Below are 16,220 nucleotides of genomic sequence, written 5' to 3'. Positions count from 1 at the left end.
CTGATAAAAAAAAAAAATAAGTACACAGGCTCCTGCAGATATTTGTGTATAATAGGGATGATGATCAAACCTAGTAAAAGGAAAATAAAATTATATATTGTCTTGCTAAATAGGACTGTTTTAAACAATAGAAAAGTGGTGCTATGATATTTTAACTATAGGCTTAAATAGGACTGGTTCCCAAGTAACTGATTCAATTGACAGTCAAGTAGTAAAAACTTAAAAACCTATTTCCAAGCATATCCCAACAAAAGCATACACCTCAACCCTTTTTCACAGCCTTGAAGGGTTTTCTATTCAAGAATGGTTTTTAGATTGTCAAGCCACCCACCATGTAACTACAGGAGCTGCAGAATTCATTCCAATTCCTTTACCTGATCAAATATTTTCCTTCCTTTACCTAATTACCCAAAACTTTAGCTTGGCCTTCTATCTTTATTCATGTTTCTTTCTTTGAGAATATTGTTGTTCAAGTCAAAGATAAAAATATTGTGTAACTCAAAATATTTTTTTGGAAGGCAGAAAATATATATTATTAATCAGAAACACAGCAGCACCAGAGAAAAAGAATTGGGAACAACATTATAGGTTTACTAAAAAAAAGCAATAAAGCATGAACAACATTGTTTTTTTTTATCAGCAAACATAATTTATATTGATAATGAAGTACCAGAGGTACTAAGGATACAAATAGCATGATATATCAGTGAACTGGTTCCAAAGTCAGACTTTAATCAGTCTTGATGGGAACCAGAAACTAAGAAAATACAGTATATGATTGCTGCCATTGCAGCTATTTATATTCCCCCCCACTATTATACAAAAGCTTCGACATGTTGGGAGAAATGCTGCCTTGGGTACTGCGGGATAGCACCTAAGATGTTCACCCACGACATACATTCCCACCACAAAGGCAGAACCTTATCACAATGGAGGAACAAATGAGCAGCGTCCTCCTCAACCCTTCTACAAAACGGACAAGATGAATTGTTGATTTCCACATGTCTCCTTGTCAAATTTGACTTAGTTGGCAGCCTATCCCTAATCAGTCTCCATGCAAAGACTGCAACTTTAGGTGGTATCTTTAACTTCCATATATCTTTAAGCTCCTGCAATTGATTTCCTTCTATATCAGCTCCCCACATCTCATCATAGGCATTTTTTGTGGAATATTGACCAGTAGTTTCTGCTAGCCAAGTCCACTCATCTCTTCTGTTAATTTGTATTTGGGTGCCTTCCACCTCACCTAGAAAGCCGGCTGCCATATCAATCTCGTTGTCGAATAGGTGCCTCCTCCATTTAAAGTTCCACTCCCACCCCATATTCTTCGAAGCTCCCATCTCCTCAATAAAGCATGAACAACATGATTCTGAAATTCTAAAAGACCAGAGAACTAAATTCTGAAATTCTAAAAAAACAGAGAGCCAAATTCTGAAATTTTGAATAATCAGAGCACAAGACACATTGAATGCATGAAGAAGAAGAACAACTGCACTGAGAATAAGAAGACAGAAAAGGAGATGAGGAACATTTGAAGAAATGATGAAGAATAAGTAGACAAAAAGAAAAAAATGGAAGAAAGAATAAAAACACAAACAAAAAGAAAAGCTTGTTATGGGACAACATGCTTAATGTATGATGAAGTAACCCTTAAAAGGGATTTTTAGAAAACGAAAAAATAGGGGGTGAGGTCTACATCGCTTTGTGAGACTCGCTTAAATTTGGAGAATGTGTTGAAAAAAATGTCAGAGTATGTTGTTAGCCTTCTTATTTTATAATTGCTTCTTGGTATAGAGCAAACTGTTGTGTAACATAATTTTGTTCTTTTCAATTTGGTTCGTGGGAAGAATGCTTTTAGACCTGCCAAATATTTGTGTAGTTCTAAATTGTTTAGGTTCTGATCAATTTTTAGTAGTAGATAAAACTATTTTGAAGTTTGGTTGAAAAGTCTGCAAAAAATAGTCAAATATGTCAATTGCCTACATTATAAGCAGATGCTAGGAATTGTTGTGCATATCTGTTGTTCCCATCTTTCTTTCATACTGTTTGTGTTTGATACTCTTGGAAAAGTCTGCAAATGACAGTCAAATATGTCAAATACAGTCAAATATGTTGTTCCCATCACCCTAAAGGGCTTAGGACCCCAGTCCACCATATCTGTTTTACAAATAATTGGGCACTGGTCTAAAAAATCCCTTTGGATTACATGTTGTGAAGAATCAGGCCAATTAGATAGCCACTGTTATGAAACCAAACACCTGTCAAGTCTACTCTTTACAGATCCATTTGGCCTAAACCAAATAAACCTTTGGAGCTTTGACATGATTCTGTTACCCCACCATGTTTTTTTGAGCTGGTTTTTAATGATCAATGGGCACTGCTCCCATAGTCTCTAATATAGAATATAGGTGGCAAGGATAGAGGATAGAGAAACAGAGAGAAGAATTACAGAACAGAGAGGATATATGAAGAGAGATAAAAGAATCAGAGATCAGTACCAAGCAAATAATACCCCCAATTCCATTTCCATATCTTGTCTTGAAAGCCTGATAAAACATTTCAGCAATGGCATAGCCACCAGCATCATTACTTTCACTCAAAATGTAAGGGATGCTAGTAACTGCAAAGATAATGTATATTATGTAACCCCATCCAACTGTAATAGATATCCCAACAACGCTGATTATTCGTGTTGGTCCATTTCTATCAGCACTGTTTGTTTCCTCTGTCTGAAAATTAATGCAAATTTGTAGTAAATCATTTAATGACTTCTCCATCAATTAAAAAAGTGGAAATCATGAGCAAGGAAAATTTCTAAAAGCTTTCAAAGCCATATAAATTATGTGGAATTTAAGGAAGAAAAAGAGTTGAAAAGATGTACCATATGGAGCTGATGCATCATACCCAATTAGGGTATATTGACTCATTAGTAGTCCCAGGAGAAATATGTAGGGTTTGCTCTTGATTCCATCCTCGTTTTCAGTATTGAAATGAGTGAAAGCAAACTTGAGACCAAGTCTTTCTGTTGCAACAAATCAAATGAGTATGATAACAACAAAAACGCCTAAAAGTTTCCCCATTCAAATTAGTTGCATAAACAACTGCTGATTTCGATATTTGTTTGTAATTGAAATTTACCTTTTGTATGTTCTTTTATGTCATGAATGTAATTTGCTATATAAACAATTGTTATTCATGTTGAGTGAACCTTAGATTCCCGTTTGAGATTGAATGCAATGATTCTTGCAGATAGTTTGCATTAGTCATTGTATTTAGTCTTGAATTGTCCGTTTGGACAGTTTGGGGAGACTAGTATTTTTATGTTAGATTCATTCATCAAGGTTATTATTTTTTTGATTAATTTGATGAAATTTCGGTTCAATGCATTTCAAGTTGTTCTCTGAGTGCATACTTGATTATCGGGAAATTCATTTCACCGATGTCATGTCGTGTACTTGGAGACCAATGCGAAATGCTGCCGAAATTTAGTCAAATTTTTCTAAATAATGGTAACCCTGACGTTTGAAGCTAACATAAAAGACAGTCTTCCTAAATGGGATAGGGCCACACCTATAAATAAAAAAGTGAGATTTTCATGCATGGAATTGCTTAGATGGATTGAAGTTGGATGAATGAAAGTCGCATGAGCCAAGAATATGAGGATGGCATCGAGCAGTTCTTGCAATTTGCTTCAGAAAGAGGTCGACCGAATGAAGAAGGAAAATATTATTGTCCTTGCATCAACTGTTTGAATGGAAGACGACAACTACTGGACGACATACGGGACCATATATTGTGTGATGGGATTAAGAAGAATTACACGACGTGGATATGGCATGGTGAAGTCACAAACATGCAGAGTGGGTCCCAATCCGAACCTTTTGATGTAGAAATGGGAGATCGCTTGGAGGACATGATTCGTGACCTTGGACAATAGTCTTTCCAGCAAGCACATGCCCCTGTGTATGAAGCATTGCAGAGTGATTCAAAGAAGCCTTTGTATACGGGGTGCAAGAATTCGTTAACCTTGTTGTCTGCGGTGTTAAGTCTGGTTAATGTGAAGGCCAGGTATGGGTGAAGTGACAAAAGTTTCACCTCACTGCTCGAGGAAGTGCACAATCTACTTCCAGATGACAACACATTGCCTAAAACTTACTATAAGGCGAAAAAGATATTGTGTCCGATGGGTATGGAGTATCAGAAGATTCATGCTTGCCCCAATGATTGCATACTGTACAGGCATGAATTCCAAGAAATGTCCAAATGCCCTATCTGTGGGACTTCACGGTACAAAGTGAAGGATGAAGAAGAAAGCAGTTCTGATGAAAACTCCAACAAGGGCCCCCCAGCGAAGGTTTTGTGGTATCTTCCAATCATTCCAAGGTTTAAGCGTCTTTTTTCTAATGAGGACGACGCAAAAGACCTGACATGACATGCAAATGGAAGGATTTCTGATGGAATGGTCCGCCATCTGACTGATTGCTCGCAGTGGAAGAAGATTGATGGTTTGTATCCGGATTTCGAGAAAGACCCAAGAAATCTTAGATTTGGACTAGCCAGTGATGGAATGAATCTATATGGGACCTTAAGCACTCAACACAGTTCATGGCCAGTTCTGCTTGTAATTTACAATTTGCCTCCTTGGTTGTGCATGAAGCGAAAATACATGATGTTGTCTATGATGATATCGGGCCCAAGACAGCCAGGAAATGACATTGATGTTTATCTAAGTTCGTTGGTTGAAGATCTCAGAAAGTTGTGGGACGAGGGGGTTGTAGTGTTTGATGCATGTCGCAAGGAGTCGTTCGAAATGCGTGCAATGCTTTTTTGTACCATTAATGACTTTCTAGCATATGGGAATCTCAGCGGTTACAATGTTAAGGGTCATCATGCATGCCTCATCTGTGAAGAAAACACAAGCTACATACAACTAAAACATGGAAGAAAAATAGTCTACAGTAGGCATCGCCGTTTTCTAACACCCAATCATCCTTACAGACGACTCAAAAAAGCTTTTAATGGAAGTCAAGAGCACGATATTGCACCCATACCGTTGACTGGTGAGCAGGTATATCAGCGGGTTCAACACCTGAATACTGTATTTGGAAAGACCCAAAAGAAGGATAAAAGTAAGAGTTGCATATGGAAGAAGAGGTGCATTTTCTTTGATCTTTTGTACTGGTCTGATCTAGATGTTAGACATTGTATTGATGTTATGCATGTCGAGAAAAATGTATGTGACAGTGTCATTGGGACACTCCTTAACATTCAAGGCAAGACGAAGGATGGCTTGAATACCCGTCAAGATCTAGCTGATATGGAGATACGATCACAGTTGCATCCAAGGTCTGATGGGAAGAAAATTTACTTACCCCCAGCTTGCCATACTTTGTCCAAAAAGGAGAAGATAAGTTTTTGTCAGTGTCTTCGTCGGGTGAAGGTTCCACAAGGATACTCTTCAAATATTAAGAGCCTTATGCAGTCGAAGGAGCTTAAGCTTGTAGGGTTAAAGTCTCACAATTGTCACGTGCTCATGCAACAATTGTTAGCCGTGGCTATACGAGACATCTTGCCAAACAAAGTCAAGTTAGCCATAACTCGCCTGTGCTTTTTCTTCCATGCTATATGTAGCAAAGTCATTGATCCTGTGAAGTTTGATGAGCTGGAAAATGAGGCCGGAATTATACTGTGCCAGTTGGAGATGCATTTCCCCCTGCTTTCTTTGACATCATGATTCACTTGATTGTGCATCTGGTCAGAGAAATCAAATGTTGTGATCCTGTTTATCTACGGTGGATGTACCCGGTTGTGCGATACATGAAGATCTTAAAAGGGTATACAAAAAATCTATATCGTCCAGAAGCATCTATTGTTGAGAGGTACGTTGCAGAAGAAGCCATTGAATTTTGTTCAGAATACATTGAGAAGGCTAAACCTGTTGGCCTTCCGGAGTCTCGGCATGATGACAGGGTGGGTGGTAAGGGTTCAAGAGGACTGCATGTGATAACTCCAAGTCTAGAACATTTGTTACAAGCTCACTTGTATGTGTTGAACAACAGTAATGAAGTTTTGCCATACATACTTAAGCATGAAGCTTTAGTCAAACAGAATAATCCAAAAATGTCAAAGAATTGGGTGTTGAAAAAGCATAACAAGACTTTCTGTGATTGGTTTAAAGATACAATCTTTGCAGATGACAATGCTTCAGAAACATTAAGAAAGCTAGCAGATGGCCCTAAAAGAAATGTTATAACTTGGCAAGGATACGACATAAACAAGTATTCATTTTACCAAAAGCACAAGATGACAAAAGTACAATGCAGAACAGCGGGGTCACCCTAAGGGCTGAATCTCAACACTTCGCAAGTGTAAATGACGCCAATCCCTGTGTAGCTTCCATCCCTTACTTTGGGTTCATTGATGAAATTTGGGAGCTTAACTATGTGAAATTTACTGTATGTGTTTTCAAATGTAAATGGGTTGACAGCAACACCGGTGTGCGCACCAATGATATAGGATTTACATTGGTAGACCTGAAGAAACTTGGTTACCACAATGACCCTTTCATCATGGCTGAACAAGCTAGACAAATATTTTACGTGCAAGACCCTTGTGATGAAAGGTGGTGCTTGGTTCTCCAGGGCAAAACAATTGGTGTTAATGTAGAAGATGATGATTCATACATGGACACCTATATTAGTCCTTTGACCGCACAAATCACTCCTAACGTTGTCGGAGAAGAAGAAGCTGACAACGTTCATGCTAATCGTAATGATCATGATGAAGGAGAACTAATTAACATCATCTAATGTAATTTTCTATTTATATATGTCATTTTCCTAGATTCATTTTCACAAACCAATACTACATTTGTATTCAAAACATGTATGTATTGAATGAAAGCTTTGATAATGGAACTTATGTCAGTTCATGTTAAATTGTTGCAGGTACTCTTCCTTCTTCCTAGCAGGTAGTGGCTCAATCATCTTCTTGTTAGCTCGACACATTGACTTTGCTGTCCAGACTGCTTTTGCAATCAGGTTAGTCAACACAAATCTTTATAAATGAATTGAACTTGGTTGTTAGGCCTGAAGATATTGTTAAGAATATTCAATTAATACTCTTTTAATGTTTATGTGCCCACCGGAGAGTGTGGAATACTTGTTCCCCGGTTTAATACCAAATACAAAATGAGCATGCAAACTAATGTCACTGCTTGTGTTTATGTTAGCTTAGTCAATTTACTGCAACCCAAGAAGATGTTGGACATTTTAGTGTAATTGATCTCTTTATTATGTTAAAATAAGAGTGCACGCTTGTTTTAATGTAATAACGAGATGTTCGGTTTAGGCACATTTTGGAAGTTACATGGAAGTTACTAAAACTTCCATCAACGGTTGGAAGTTACATGGAAGTTACTAAAACTTCCATCAACGGAAATTTTTAAAAAATAAATAACTTCCATTAACCGCCAAAAACCACCTGTTCTTTGATTATAAATAATCATTCTGGTTCAGAAAGCATAATGGATGACAAAAACATACAAGACCAAAACAAAACTCTTGAATTATAATCTTCTGATTTTATCCGATTGAACAATTTTGGTTGAACCCCGAAATTTGATTCAATCTGAAAGTGTTATACACGACTTCAGATTTATCCAGTATCATCTCGATTTTCAAATTAACCAACAAAAGATTGAATTAAATCTTTCGAGATGACGAACGATAGTTCGAAGATGACAAGCAAGTTTGCGAAGTTGGACAAGTTTGAAGGGCAGGATTTCAGAAGATGGCAGAAGAAGATGCACTTTCTCTTGACAACATTGAATGTGGTGTATGTGCTGAGTACACCGATGCCAGTGTATATGGAAGACAAAACTCTGGATCAAACAAGGAAGCGTTCGAAATGGGAGAACGACGATTACATTTGTCGTGGACACATTCTGAACGGTATGTCTGACTCTCTCTTTGATATTTATCAAAATGTTGAGTCTGCTAAGGAATTATGGGACTCTCTTGAATCCAAGTATATGGAAGAAGATGCTTCAAGTAACAAATTCTTAGTAAGTAATTTCTTTAATTACAAAATGATTGATTCGAGGCCTGTTATGGAACAATATAATGAACTACTGCGGATTTTGGGTCAGTTTACTCAACATGATTTGAAAATGGATGAATCCATTGCAGTTTCATCTATAATTGATAAACTACCTTCTTCTTGGAAAGACTTCAAGCATACCTTGAAACATAAGAAGGAAGAGTTGACTCTGGTTCAACTCGGTAGTCATTTCATGATTGAGGAGTCACTGAGGGCTCAGGAAATTGACAAAGTCAATGATAAAAACGTAGCAGGTTCCTCTTCCGTTAATATGGTAGAGGAAAGTGGAACAGTTAAGCAAAATTACAATGCTAAAGGTAACAAATGAAAATTTCAAGGAAATAAGAACAAAGGACCAAACAAACAGACAAAATTGTCATGTTGGAAGTGTGGGAAACCTGGTCATTTAAAGAGGGATTGTCGGGTGTTCAAAGGAAAGAACAAGGCTGGTCCAAGTGGGTCTAATGATCCTGAAAAGCAACAAGGTCAGATTGTAGTGAATAATTTTAATTCGAATACGAATTCAAATTATGTATCACTAATATCTGATGCATTCTATGTACAGGATGATGACGTTGCTTGGTGGTTTGATTCGGGAGCAACAAGCCATGTGTGCAAAGATCGTCGTTGGTTCAAGGAATTTAGACCAATCGATGATGGCTCTATTGTGAAGATGGGCAATGTTGCAACTGAACCAATCCTAGGATTAGGTTGTGTGAATTTAGTTTTTACTTCCGGAAAAAGTTTGTATTTGGATAATGTCTTATTTGTACCTGGTATTCATAAGAACTTATTGTCTGGTATGGTTTTAAATAATTGTGGTTTCAAGCAAGTACTTGAAAGTGACAAGTACATCTTGTCAAGACATGGTTCGTTTGTTGGATTTGGTTATCGTTGTAATGGAATGTTTAAATTAAACATTGATGTTCCTTTTGTTCATGAATCTGTTTTTATGGCCTCGTGTAGTTCTATAACTAATATGACACAAAATCAGAAATTTGGCATGCTAGATTAGGACATGTTCATTACAAAAGATTAAAAGATATGTCAAAAACAAGTATGATTCCTCCTTTTGATATGAACATTGAAAAATGCAAAACTTGCATGTTGACCAAGATCACTAGGAAACCTTTTAAGGATGTTAAAAGTGAGACTAAAGTCTTAGACCTTATTCATAGTGATTTGTGTGATTTGCATGCTACTCCATCATTAGGTCATAAAAAATATCTTGTTACTTTTATTGATGATGCATCAAGGTATTGTTATGTATATTTATTAAATACAAAAGATGAAGCTCTTGATAAATTTAAAATTTATAAGAGGTAGAACTTCATCAAAATGGGCTAATCAAAACTCTTCGTACGGATAGGGGAGGTGAGTATTATGATCCGGTTTATTTTCAATCTACTGGAATAATACATCAAACTACAACTCCCTATACACCACAACAGAATGGTGTAGCCGAAAGGAAGAATAGAACCTTGAAAGAAATGGTGAATTCCATGTTATCCTATTCGGGTTTAAGTGAAGGATTTTGGGGTGAGGCTATGTTGACAGCCTGTTACTTGTTGAACCGAATTCCTAACAAAAGGAATAAGGTTACCCCATATGAACTTTGGCTAAGGCATATAGTCAAGTGTATAATGGGAAGTCTAGACACTTGGGTGTTAGACACAACATGGTTCGGGAGTTAATCATGCATGGTGTGATATCAGTGGAGTTTGTGAGAACTCAACATAATTTGGCCAATCATTTAACCAAAGGGTTAAGTAGAGATCTCGTGAAAAGGTCGGCTGTGGGATTAGGATTAAAGTCCATCTGAAATCTCTTATGTTAAGATACCCAATTCCCATCTAATATGACATTAGGTGCTGAATTCAATGTGGAAAGCTTAACATGTAGAGATTGGAACACATCATCGAAAGTATCCCAAAAGGAATGTGTTTGGTTCTGTAAGTTAAGGAGGTTGAAGTATAACTTCTCAATGGTTCTTTTGAAAAATTGCATTTGCAGGTGCAAGAAAGAAAAGGACTACCTATATAAGCATGAAGTTTAGCCGCTTCAAGAAGCTGGGACTTGGCTTTGATATGCTTATGAAGGATAGGGACACAGGCTAGTAAACTAGTGTCGAGCAAGAGTAATGTTATAAACTATTGTGCAGATTATCTTCATGTATTCATTATGAATAGAAAGGGTTCAATCCTTAGTGACACCCTGATATTCGAATATTTGAAACGTGTAATTTGCTAAGATGAAATTCAATCGTCACGATATTTCATCTATGCAGTAGTTTGTTGTATGTTATGACTTTGGTGATTTGATCGGTAATTACACTAAAATGGGAGAGGTTTGTTGGACATTTTAGTGTAATTGATCTCTTTATTATGTTAAAATAAGAGTGCACGCTTGTTTTAATGTAATAATGAGATGTTCGGTTTAGGCAAATTTTGAAAGTTACATGGAAGTTACTAAAACTTCCATCAACGGCAATTTTTAAAAAAGAAATAACTTCCATTAACCGCAAAAAACCACCTGTTCTTTGATTATAAATAATCATTCTGGTTCAGAAAGCATAACGGATGACAAAAACATACAAGACCAAAACAAAACTTTTGAATTATAATCTTCTGATTTTATCTGATTGAACAATTTTGGTTGAACCCCGAAATTTGATTCAATCTGAAAGTGTTATACCCGACTTCAGATATATCCAGTATCATCTCGATTTTCAAATTAACCAACAGAAGATTGTTTTATAATTTCTATAATAGGATTGTGTGTTGTGAATTCTCCTTGTTCTATAATAGGGTCGTAATTTGCAAGATGTGTCTACCTTTCCCTTCTCTGACCAGTGACCACGGCAGTGCCTCTCGCTTGCCTTTGATTTGACTCCAATCATTAATCATGCCTTCCTAATCATGTTCATACACATTGCTTTCGGCTTTTCCATTTCATCTATTATTCGTTCACCAATATTCTTTCTCATCTTTAGCAAACCTTAATACTAAATAATTTGAAAGACCTTCCATGAAATGTTTTCATTTAGCTTTACAGAGTATATATATATGTTCCAAGTGTCAATTCGATCCATGTGTTGGCCTCGTTCCATAACAATGTTTACTTTAATCACATCAACCAAGTTATGCGCATCTAAATTTAAAATATAAAGTCATTGGGAATGGTTGATCTAATATGAAATTGTTAGTATTTTTTTCTTGTAGTGTATTAAACAGAGATAAAAACATTTGTAGTTTACAATGTTTCAACTAGATGATTTTTTATTTAGAGAAATTTCAACTAGATTAATTTGTTTTTTGGAAGGACAACTAGATGAATTAATAATCAATATAAATATATGTACTCTAAAACTTTGAGGAAGATGTGATTTTTTTAAAAATATTTTTCAGTTACATGGTTTTTGTCAATCAATGTGACTGATCACTCCAAAGTCCAAAAGTCAATTGCTTTTATTGGTGGATATCTGGCAATGACTTCTTACTAACACTCTTGTTTTCCACTCCAGCCATAGACAGTTTCCTAGTCTCAGGTCAATCAACAACTTCACTCTCCACACCCCATTCTTAGCTGTTGGCAGCACTTCAAGTGCTGACCCATTTGACAAATTCTCAACATAATGACATGCTGCAGATTTGCACATTTCCTCTGATCTTTGAACCACTTGTTGGACTTTGTCGCAGCAACTTTTTTGGTGCTCCACTTGAATCATCCGGGTCAGCACTTTATTCAGCATATCTATGGAGCTTCTGTAGGGTTGCAGGGAAAAAGATGGCAGTGGTGGTGGTTTGCTCTCAGTTATTCGATTTCGAAGCATAGGAACAACATCATCTTCTCCAATGCTATTTTTAAAGCCCATAAACTAATGGAAGATGCAGTGTTTATTTTATGGACATGGCTCAGATGTTTGGAAAAAAATTTCTCTCTACATTTCAATCAATGGTCCTCAAATCTCAAAGATGTTTTTCTTAGGACAGCAACATAGGAATAGAATCTAGTTCCATGTCTTATTTGAGTAGTTTTGGGATGTTTTAGCTACTGTATCAATGTTTGTCCCAAACTACATGTAATATGGCTCTAAATCTGTATTATTTAGTACTTCTGGTACTCATCTATAATATATTATTTTTGCTGAGCAAAAAAAATAAAAATAGAAAAGATCATAGCTTAAAAGATCATAGCTTAAACTCTTTTGCTCTGGCAAAGGTGCTGAAGCATGACCCTGCCGGAAAATACCATAACTCGGGTAGTGTTGAAGCACTTGAGCCACTGTTTTAGGAGCTTTTAACTGCAAAATGGCACCACTATCACACATAACACGAATAGAGTGGTGACATTCTCCAGTGGTACCCTTCATTGAGCAATTCCCCATTTGCTTCATTTCAGTGATGGCTTCAATGTTTCTCCCTAGTGTAAAGTGCTAGTAACTTCACTCCACTCAAAACTCATATTTAAGTTTGAAATTTGTTGTGGGAAAACTTGTCCTCAAATTAAATAGTATTGAGAAAGAATCAAACAATAGTTGAGGAGCAGATTTACTTGAAATATCCGCTCCAGAGGCTCTGCATCCGGCTCTGTTGTTTGCTGGCCCTTATACCCCTCTATGTTTTCTTGTTTGTTACAATGATTTTTTTTTTCTTTTCCTGGTGGAAATTGTTTGAATGCTTTTGTTCTGCTTGGAAAAACTTATTGGGTGTAGTTGAAATCCATCGTATACACTCCAGAAATAGAAAAGAACATAATTACCACACCTCCTCAGGTGGTCACTTTTCTTTTATGGAACTTTTATTACACACTGGTAAGTTTTTAATAATACATCTTTTTTTTTTTAAGAATTAAGAGTAATTATATTTATAAACTCAATTTCTCTTTCATTCCACTTACAAACATTTTTTTTTTGTGTTTATCTCTTTACATGCTATATTTATCAATTTCTCTATCTTTCTTCCCTTCTTTCTTTTTCCTAATTTCTCTCTTCCCTGCACATAAACACTTCAAAATCGAAGCATGTATGAACGATTTAAAATATGGCGTTTGTGCTATTCATTTGACATGTCAATTCATGCTTGTAGTCTTCAGCCTTAATTTGGCAGACCCCTCCTTACGATGCTTGCTATGTGCCTATGTGGTTGTTTTCCCTTAATTCATGCTTGTAGTAGTATTATGATATTTGAAGGTCATGCTACATATATTTTTTTAGCTTTCTAAAATCATTTATTATGATGATTTAATCATTTACTAATTTCCTTCTCTTCTCTTAACTTAGCAACATAGAATTTTGAGGATTAGATGACAGCATCTTTTAGGGATTATTTTGGATTTATCGTTCTTGTTTCTGATTTATAGTTAGCAGTTTGTAGAAATGCTGTCCCATGTTTACAGGCTTGTTCTGATGTGTGCATAGATGCTTAAATAACATTGTCTCCTCTCTAATTTTAAAAGTTGCCCTTAATTTCCTCCAATGAGAGATGACTATGAGGTAAACTTCAATCCATTTTAGTATAATCGGATCCAAGAGAAACCACATTAGGCTAGTGATATCTCGTATATAGAATTCTAAAAGCTGAATTGTTAGTTATGAATACAATGTTAAAACTCTAGAAGCTAATTAGAACACGATCAACGTGGCAGCTTTAAGTCGTTCATGCTATCAATGATTTTCCTTCTATTTTGCCTTCACATTCCCACACCCACCACCTAAGTATATGCAAATTGCCAACATTGGGGGCAGAAATATGGAGATTAATAACAGTTTAAAGAGAATAGAGAGGTAGATATCTTTATGAATCTGTCCTATGTTCAGTTCACAGTCAACACCTCTTCTGGTGGGAGAAATTTCTGTCTGTCCCCTTAACAAATTCTGTTGATTTTTGAAGCACAACATTCTTGAAATTAATGACTTCTTGAACTTAAGAGAAAGACCTCTGCATTCTAACCCCATTCAAGCTACCCCATCATTTCTAGTGAATGATCCATCTTCATTTCTTTTCACTTCAATGGCTAATCCCTTTTCCACCAAAAACCTTGCATTAAGAGAAGCTGAATTTAGATGATGAATGAAAGACTGAGAGTTAGTATGGTACTTGGTGGGTTGGGTGTTTGAAAGTAAGGTTTTTTTTATCGATTAATGTTAGTTGTTATTGAGATGATTTCGAATACAAGTCTGCTTCCTATAAATTCAGCTACTACTCAATCATCACTTTTAATTCTCTATATGTCAATTCTTAAACACAAACTGATTAAAAAGAAGAAGGTAATTTAATGGTAAAAAAGTGAATTAAAAAGAGCTACCTTGGGGAGAGTAAGAAGTGGATGAAGAGAGCAATCACAGTGACAAGGAGGACAAGGATAAGAGGTGGCAACAATGACCTGAAATTGTTTCTTCACGTAACTGGAAGCATGTAAATCTAGCAAAATTAGCCCAATAATAGACAAAAGATCTGGCTGGTTCAGGGATAGGTAGACAAACAATATACCTGTGCCTGTTGAAGACGGACTCGAGAGCCTGCTTCATCAATTAAACAATTAAATCTATAGCTTTGTCAGGCAAAAATCGATCACTGCAGGAAATACAATTATTTTAAGCTAGAAAATACTTAAGATACACAGCATGAACAAAACAACAACTACATTAGAGCTCCAAAATAAATCTAAATATTGTAATACAATTCAAAGAGATAAATTAATATACATTTGAAAATTTTCCAGCAACATAAAAATTAAAATAAAAAAAGAAACTTGTCTGATCTCCAGCATAAATGAATAGAATAGGTAAAATGAACAGAAAAGGGAGCAGAACGTTTAAATTTGTATGGTTTCATCTGGCTGGAATCGCCTCTCCAGAGCTGGATCCTTTTCAATGTGCTTCCTATATTCATCCATTGTTGTGGCTTCTATACACTGCATAAATTCAGCTACTACTCAATCATCAATATATATGTCCTGCTGAACACATTTGTCATGTGTGCACTGATACTCATTCACACCTGGACTTGAGAAGAGATGTAATTCATCATCTAAATGATATGCCACCCTTAGATAAAAATAGGAGAAGCTTATATAATTTCATAAAATCCCGAGAGTAATTACTGTAATTTACTCTATACTAATAACCCACAAGGACCATGCAGTGTTAGCTCACAGCATCAAAAGAGAGCCTCTAATAGTATCACCTTTGGAGTGCACAATTGTTAAAGGGTGAGAAGTATGGTTATGATTTTCTTGATACCATTTCATGAAACCCAGGTGAGGTCCTTTAACTAAAGCAAATGTTATTGCCCCAGCAAGGCTTAGAACGGACCCCAAAATCATGGCCAATCCATACACACGTTTTATGGAAATGCTTTCCATCCTGAAATTTCAAAAACCAATTTCAGTTTTCACCATATCAAAACTTTGATTTCTCTCTATAGGTCTTGACCCTACTTCAGAAAAAAAAAATGGATGGTTATTTTTAATTTTACCTAATTAAAACAGCCATGATGAAAGTAATGGCAGGGACAGCATTTGTGGCGGCTGCAGCAAATAGAATATTTCTGAAATTCATACAACCATTCCCTTACACCTATGATTTTGACGGGGAAAGAAAAATCAAACCAATAGAGAAAGAAGGCAACTCAGCAGAGAAATTCATGTTCTTATCCTTTGTTGAATAACCACAGCAATAGCAAGTATTGCACAAACACCACCTTAAAAATTTCAAAATTGAATCAGCTGACCAACTTCCTTGTACATTCCATTCAATCCTTCTTAATCCCAAAATATCAAAAGTAAAACAGTTCTGCAGACCCAGGTCAAGATACTAGACTATTATTCATTTCTTTTCATTACTTTCACTTTCTCTTTCTTTTCTATTTTTACTTCTGATAGTAAAATACCATATTCTACCAATAAGACACCTAGATTATTATCCTTGGACACGCAATGCAATGTTAAAAACTCAGCTCAAAACTAAATCCCTGTAACATAACCAACAAAAGCAGCTTATATAATCTGAGTAAAAGGACTAAATTGCATGACTAAACACACTATGTTCTAGAGTTTTGCACATCCTCATGCTTAGAGAAACCCCGACACCCAATACTTGTACAATTCTATGTAAGAAC

At 36.0% G+C, this 16,220-nt stretch overlaps 1 protein-coding gene across 1 annotated transcript; it reads right to left on the bottom strand.

The window, feature by feature from the left end:
* Positions 1–815: 815 nt before the first annotated feature.
* Positions 816–1,340, bottom strand: LOC102670460 (uncharacterized). Its single transcript, XM_006598559.1, has one exon. It carries the CDS (start codon positions 1,338–1,340, stop codon positions 816–818), a length of 525 nt encoding a protein of 174 aa, XP_006598622.1.
* Between the last annotated feature and the right edge of the window lie 14,880 nt (positions 1,341–16,220).

Source organism: Glycine max, chromosome 15 (assembly GCF_000004515.6).
Source record: "Glycine max cultivar Williams 82 chromosome 15, Glycine_max_v4.0, whole genome shotgun sequence".
In the NCBI taxonomy this organism is placed as follows: domain Eukaryota; kingdom Viridiplantae; phylum Streptophyta; class Magnoliopsida; order Fabales; family Fabaceae; genus Glycine; species Glycine max.
The sequence above is the reverse complement of the archived record's forward strand: the minus strand, read 5'-3'. Positions and strand labels throughout refer to the sequence as shown.

Coding starts and splice junctions, on each gene's coding strand:
- LOC102670460 (XM_006598559.1), bottom strand. CDS start 1,340: ATGGGAGCTTCGAAGAATATGGGGTGGGAGTGGAACTTTAAATGGAGG.